The sequence below is a fragment of the Peromyscus eremicus genome, chromosome 20 (assembly GCF_949786415.1).
Source record: "Peromyscus eremicus chromosome 20, PerEre_H2_v1, whole genome shotgun sequence".
Lineage (NCBI taxonomy): Eukaryota > Metazoa > Chordata > Mammalia > Rodentia > Cricetidae > Peromyscus > Peromyscus eremicus.
The window spans coordinates 46,425,335-46,432,915 of record NC_081436.1 but is presented as its reverse complement, the minus strand read 5'-3'; the positions used below and the strand labels follow the sequence as shown (position 1 = coordinate 46,432,915).

At 47.3% G+C, this 7,581-nt stretch overlaps 1 protein-coding gene across 1 annotated transcript in view; it reads left to right on the top strand.

Annotated features, from left to right (window-relative positions):
* Window positions 1-644: 644 nt before the first annotated feature.
* Window positions 645-7,581, top strand: part of Mal2 (mal, T cell differentiation protein 2) — a 29,372-nt gene continuing 22,435 nt past the window's right edge. Inside the window, exon 1 of the mRNA XM_059247395.1 lies at window positions 645-791. Coding sequence (XP_059103378.1) covers window positions 660-791 — 132 coding nt within the window. The 5' untranslated portion in view covers window positions 645-659. The remainder of the gene's footprint in view (window positions 792-7,581) is intronic.

Sequence of the window (7,581 nt, the reverse complement as noted above, 5' to 3'; positions counted from 1 at the left end):
ATTGGAAGAGTAGCTGCCGTCCTATAAGCTGCCTACAGTTTAAAGAGTGCTTCCTGTGCACTGAACTTTTCTGTCCATCATTGGTGGACATCCTCATGAGGGATTTTCCGGAATAGAGCAGGAAAGACTCAAAGCAGCTCTCGGGGGACCCAGTGCCTGGTGGCATGTTTAAAATCCCATTAGCGTCCCCTTTAAAACAGGCACCCCACTTTCCAGGTGTGCCTGGCGACTTGGAGTTCGCCTTCTGAGTCACAGCCTCTGTCTTCCTGCCCAACTGGGGAAAGTGGATGAGAACCGGCTGGGAGACTGGGGTGGGATGGGCCGGTGGGACTCGTTGAACCTTGAGCGCAGGGGCAGCAGGTGATCTGAAGAGCCGAGGAGAGCTGCGGATCTCGCGCCCCCGGAGCGCACCGCACCTGTCCGGGTGACCCTTGCGGGTGCCGGGGCGGAGGCGAGCTCACCTGCGCCCACGTGACGGGGCGGGGCTCTGTCGGCAGCGGGCCCGTGGCCACGCCCTCTCCGCGCTCGGCACGCCCGGGGCCCGCGGACCGGATCGGCGGCGGCGGCGGCGGCGGCGGCGGCGGCCAAGCCCGGGAGGCGGAGGCGGGACGCGCGCGGGAGGCGGTGGCGGCTGTACGCGGAGACGTAGCAGCGGCAGCATGTCGGCCGGTGGAGCGGCAGTCCCGCCGCCCCCGAACCCCGCTGTGTCCTTCCCGGCGCCCCGGGTCACCCTGCCCGCCGGCCCCGATATCCTGCGGACCTACTCGGGAGCCTTCGTCTGCCTGGAGATTGTAAGTGGGGTAGCGTGGAGCACGATCTAGCCCCGGGAGCAGGGACAGGCAGCATCCTTGCCCCCAGCCTGGTCTGGCCCCCTCGGCGCCCTCCTTCAGCCTCCTTCCTCTAGAAGTGGCCTTTTTCCTGCCGACGGTCTCGGGGTCCTCTCCACATTGTGCCGGGGCCTCTTGCCTGGCACCTGTTACGCGGACACCTGCTCGCCCGGCCTGGAATGGAAATGTCCCTTAGAGAGCGAGCCAGCAGGCAAAGGGCCCAAGATTAGGGACTTGGGCAGGAGAGGGGTGGTAGCGCTTGGAGAAGTCTTGGGGAACTCGGCTTTGGACAGGGTCTACGCTTGGCTAGAGGAGGAACCAGCGCCCTGGGCCCCTCCTGTCGCTAACCTGCCATTTTGTTGGGTGGTGCAAAGGTGGACTGATGACTGGGTGGCCAGGAAGCTGCTAGGATGTGGAAAGCCTGGGCGGGAGGCGCCAGGGAAAGGAGGAGAAGGAGGCTGAAACCTGGGTATGGTTTTCACCGGACTCACCCTTGCCGTCGTCAATGCCCTTTGGATTGGGGAAGAACAGGGCAGGGAGAAAAGTGAGATGATAAGTGCAGTTGGCAGTGTGTAATCAAGTGGGTGTGAGGACGGTAGGGGAAAGTGGAAATGCGGGGTGTCGCCTACAGCCCTCGCCTTTGCACCTTGCCCTTTTCCAGTTTACCTGAGAATCCCCAACCTTCCCCGAACACTTTCCTTGGCCCGAGTAAAGTTGGTGTCCCAGGCCTGCCCTGCAAACCTTGTTGAACTAGACACTTGAACTTAACAGCGAAAACAGCGAAAGGAATGCTGTGGAGTTGGGAGCTTTTGAAGCTCCTTGTGGACCAGGGGGGAATGTGTAAATATAAATTGGGCAACTGAGGTTGCATCATGCCCAGAGAATGTCAAATAGAAAGAAATGTTAGCAAGGCAGGGAGGGCCTTTCCTGCAGGCTGGTTTTGTTTGCTCCGTTTAGGGTTTTCATGTCACTCATCCTCTCCTGTGAGTTTGCATAACCTGGATCTGGGTCACTCTGGCTTCCCTTTTGTGCTGTGGAGCTGAAAACCTTGTGAGCGTTGGTTTTCTGCCCCATTATGCTTAGGTAGCCAAGCCACCTTAGGTTTAGCTCAGATTTGAATCTGAAAGAAGAGACCCAAGTGAGTCAGCTGTGGTCAGAGAGTAACTGTGAGGCTGGAAGACCCTGGTGTGGGTTCGGGTTCGAGCCCAGTTCAGCCGTGTAGGAATAAGACTGAGATGAGTCGCAGGCATCCATATAAGAGGAACGGGGAGAGATGGCATTGGACCAGCCTCCTGGCTGTGGATGGACACAACCTTTAACACAGGAAGCTTTGGCGAGAAAGAGTTCACAGATTGTGGGCTCCTTTCCTGCCATGTTCAAGTTCCACATGCTCACTTCCTCTTTCAGGAGTTCTTCCCACGTCTTCACTTACTTCCTACTTATCCTGAAATTTAAAGAAGATCCATATACAGAAACTCACTGCCTAACCTTTGGTTAGAAGTTAGCCCCATCCTCAGCAGCAGTATACATTTAATCTCAAATTTGATATGTTGGTTATATATTTATTCAAATATATTTATACAGTATAATTCGCATACATATACACATGGAATATATATATATACATACATACATGGAATGTATGCATAGAAGTCTTTCCCACCTGTTACCAAATCAAATGGGACTCAGGACCCACCTGTGGATGGGCCACACTTTATGGAACACTGTAGTTCTGAAGGTGAACTAAGAGTCACCAAAGAGGTGACTTATTGAACTCCTCCTAGCTCCCTATCTCCTTTTCCTATCTACCACAGTAGTTAGTTCTCAGCTCTCGCTGTACTTAATAACTTGGCAGCTTCGAAAAGTACTGTTGCCAGCCCAGGCTAATTAAACCAGAATCTCTAGGGGCGCACCCAGAGTCAGCTAATTTTTTTTTAAAGGTTCCCTGGAGATTCTAATACACAGAATAGCTGCAACCCACTGATACAGCCTTCGAGCCAGGCTCTGCCTAACAGAGAAATAAAGAGGTTTTTTTTCTCACAAATGTGAATGTTTTTGCTTGTTAGGATGGATAAGATGATTAGATCCTGGAAATGTGGGGAAGTATCCCACACACTTCAAATAGGCAATGATAGCTTGCTTCCTGCTTTCTCAAACTTCTGCTTCTCTGGCAACTTACTACCCCTGACATGTGCTCAGACTCTTATCAAAATAGAAGAGTCTCTTCCCGAAGCCATTTGGACTTGTACTTTTACGTGTGTGTGTGTGTGTGTGTGTGTGTGTGTGTGTGTGTGTGTGTACATGCATGTGCAGTTCATGTGGGGGTATGTGTGTCATGCCTGTATGTCCAAGTGCATATGTAGGCCAGAGGACAACCTGTCACTCCTCAGGAAACTGTCCACCATTTCTTTTTTTATATTTTGTTTGTTTGTTGAGGGAAGGGGAGGGCATGCTCACTCCACAGTGCTTGTCCAGAGGCTAGAGGATGACTTCCAGGAGTCAGTTCTCTACATCCAGGTGGGTTTCAGGGGTCAAATTCAGGTTCACAGGCCTGAGGTTAGGCCCTGTTCCCCACTGAACCATCTCACTGTCTTGTCAACTCTGTTTTGGCCGTGGAGATCAGGGTGAGAAAGATCTCTTATTGGCCTGTAACTTGCCAAGCAGAATAGGCTGGCTGGCCAGGGATCAGCTTGGCCCTGCCTGTCTAGCCCTGAGATCACACATCACCATACCCAGCTTTTCTTAGGTGAGGCCTGGGGGTTGAAGTCAGGCACTTTTGGAGTAAAGTGAAAAAGCTTTATTGAGTTCTTAGCCCCACATTTTAATTTTTATTTTTATGGCCAAACATCCTTCCAAGTTTAAGTCGGCAGTATCTTTTACCTCTTCCCCCAAACCTCCTGTTACCTCTCCCCATGGGGAGGATCAAAATGTACCAAGGAACCCAGTGACCTCGGGGAAATGAGAAGCCACTTTGAGCCCAAGCAACAGTTCCTTCTTGGCCCCTATCCTTCTGGAATGCTTCGTGATACTGGATCGTAGGATTAAGAAAGCAGCCAGCAGGCAGCCTTGGTGGTCTTCTGCCTAGAATGCCCACTCCAATGATGTGCAGAGAAGAGCTAAGTCCTTCATCTGAAGCACCTTCATCCCTAAGTTTCACAATTGCCCTAGGAATTTTGAGTCCTAAGTCACAGACTCCCACTTCAGAAATTATTCTCCCTGTAAATTAAATGTGAGGATTCCCTAGGCGCAGTCTCAAATACAAAGTGAACTCCAGCCTGGAACCAATTATTTTAGCTTCTGTTGATGTTTCTGGGTATCTCTAAACTCCTTTTTAATTTTGACCTTTCATTGAAATCCATTTATCTCCAAGATGTCTTCCTTCTGTGTCATGTCGTTCTCTGAAGCTATGCAAACTGTGTTCAGTGAGGATGGTTTCGTCTACCAGTAGGAACTTTGCTCAAAGAATTTAATCCCAGTCTCTGGTACTATATGCACTCATGACTCTCTGTTAATAGTGCCTGCCACCAGAACCAAGTAAGGCAGTTCACAACATCTGTTTCATAAGTGGGGACTATTCCAATTTTGCATTCATGATATGGTTTTTGGAGATAGGTATATTCTACCATTGGTTTCCTAACTTGGCAGCCCCTTGGTTTTGGCCCCAGCTATCCTTACCTGATGTATCCTTACCGTATTATCTGTATATAGAATTTAATACAAGGTTCATATTGCGAAACCAAGCATTTTAGCTCAGGCTGAAAACATTAACACCAAAAATTATCATTTTCAGGGTCCATGACAAAGGACCAATATTGGCGAAATTATTAAGGCCACTCCACGTAGTTAAAAGGGAGATTTATTTAATGGCATAACTTACAAATGAAGGTTGCAGGTTCTGTGAAAGACGCAGGGCAGTCCGGCGGTGTTCTCTGGAGAACTCTACTCCGTCTACCTCTAGCATCCCGGTCCAAGCAGGAAGAGAGGCAGTTTTGAATCTCGGGTCTTCAGGGTCCTCTCTTGGCCCCGCCTTGTAGGCGTGACAGTTACTGAAGCCTCAATGGGGATTGGAACTTCCAGATCAAAGCTGGAATGGCTACCCACTACAGACCAATGAGTAAAGGACTTGTTACAAAATTATGAGGACTTCTGTTCAAGTTCCCAGGACTCTTGTGAAGCTGCCCTCTATGGTAGTTTATGTTTGTAGTTACTCCGGTGTGTGATGGGATGCGAAGATAGTAGAATCCCTGGAACCTCGTGGGCCAGAGAACCTCACCTAGGCAGTAGTGAACAAGAAAACAGACCCTGTCTCCAACAGTGGGAACACTGGGGTCCGACACTCAAGGCTGTCCACACTAGCACAGCGCCATACAATGCCCACACTGATTTTCCTGAACAAAACGTTAGCATTTTCAAATTCTCTCAGTGTTTCTGGAGGGAATATTTATCACTACAGACTGTGTACAAAACTGTTTGGATGCCTCATCACCCGAAAGCCTACATAATCTTGTTAACAGGATATACAAAACAAAAAGTTACTTCTATTTGGGGAAGAAAAGCTGTCATGAAATTGAAATACAACCAAAGCATTTTCTGTCCAGGCCTAGCTGTAATAATATCAGGGTATCTCTACTCTTGGACTACACAAGATATTTAGGGTCCTGTTCTCAATGAAATTGTTTTATAAAATGTGTTAAGAAAGATCAAACACAATACCATTAACTGTGGAAAACAATAACGTTGATTTATTCAGTAAATCTCACAGCTTCAGTGTTTAAGAAAACACCTTCAAATTAGTTGTTTAGATTTCTCTTTATGAGAGGAATTCTAGAACACATTTTCCAACTAACTGTAGTGTTCCAGTGCCAGAATCATTTCCCTTTATTTAACATAATAACATATTAAGAAACATACTGTTTATTGAGCCTTCTCTTTATGCCCTGGGAATCTGATAACTAATATGTAGTGCTTGCCTTTAAAAGCAGTTGTGTAGGCCAGGCATGTTGCTGCATGCCTTTCATTTCCACACTCAGAAAGCAGAGGCAGGTGGATCTCTGTGAATCTGAAGCTGGTTGGTTTATGCAGTGAGTTCCAGGACAGCCAGGGAATACTTAAGTAGACCTTGTCTCAAAAAAAAAAAAAAAAAAAAAAGTGTTGCAGGATATAAAAGTCAAGAAGCACTTACAGTTTTGTGAAATGCTAAGGTCAGCTTCTGAAAATACTATCAGAAAGAGAACATTTGGCTACTAGTGAGCTAGGACAGGGAGCTTTAATGGGGTAGTAACATTTGAGGTTCGCCTAAAATGGTAAATGAGACAAAATTCCAGGTGGAAAAGAGAACATATACAAACCTCAGAGATTTAGAAAAGGAAGAAGAAAGAACTCAGTCCATACCATAAAATCTCTAGCAATTGTTAGCATTTGGGCATGACTGATGAGAAGATGGGGAAAAGAGGAAGAGGCTGCTGGCAAAACTGAAGCTGTGGTTGGCTGACAAATAGGTCAGGCTGTGACTCTGTTCTCCATGGAGCACTGCCGAGGACAGCATTAGAGGTGGTCAGACTTGTGTCTTAGACATCTTTCCTGAAATTGGTTTGTAAAACACAGAGATTAAAGTTAAAAGGCCAGGAGATCAGTGTGTGTGTGTGTGTGTGTGTGTGTGTGTGTGTGTGTGTGTGTGTCAGGGGGTCTTACTATTACTATAGTTTAGATAAGATGTGATAAGACCCAGAAATAAAAGCAAGGAAAAGAAGGCTAGAGAAAATAAAGGAGAAAAACCCGAGGCTTCGCCGGTCGACTGATATATGAACTTGGATGCTCTCTCAAGGGATACTAGACGAGGCTGAAGTATAAGATGTATCTGAGAGAAGCACAAGGGGAGGCTAATGGAAAGAGGGGAGGGGGTGGGGGCAAGTGCAGTCATGCAGGGGACTCTGGAAGTTATTTCCAGTTATTTTCAACCAATGTCTTTGAATATAGTATGACTAACATGTAAATGTTCTGGTATATAGCACTTTCTTTCCTTGGCCAGAAAATAGATTTTGATTGCAAAGAGACAGTTTGAAATAGACTGAGAAGGCCTAGCAGCCTATGTGTTTGCCTCTCTAGATGGGTTTTTATCCTGTACGCCTGTACAAAAGACTTTTTTTTCTCCCTCTGTGCCTATGGGTTAACAATCTCTAATCACAGGAAAAGAGCCTTTAACTTCCTGTAAGGGAATGTAAGCCAGTGCCCCTGCCAGAGTTCACTGTTCAGCATTCATGTTCCCTGACTCACAGCCCTGTAGGAAATATGAAATGAATGTAAAGACTTTGAACCAACTTTCTGAAAGGATTGACCTTGAGATGTAAAGGGAAAGGTCAAGGGGAGGAGATTTGGTTTATGCTGCTGTATAAAAATGTGCCTGGTAGTAAGAGCTGTGGACTTGACGTACCTGCTGGCGTGGGACTGAATTAAAAGGGCCTACAGTGATGAGGAACTGGTATCAGGCCAGTGTACTCTGGATGACACACATGCAGAAGTCAGCAAATGCTCTGCTATTGGCTTATAATACTAACGGTGTGTAAGAATATTCTAGAAGAACTGGCAAGTGGAGAGAAGCAGTTTGGAGGCAGAGATGCTCTTTACCACTGCAAATGCTAATATTTTTCCCAGTTACACAGTGTGGCCTGAATTCCTCATGAGCTTGTTTTATAGAAGAGGATTGGCTCCTTTCATAGCAACCCTGTCTGGCATTCTTAACTTATGTTTGAGGACA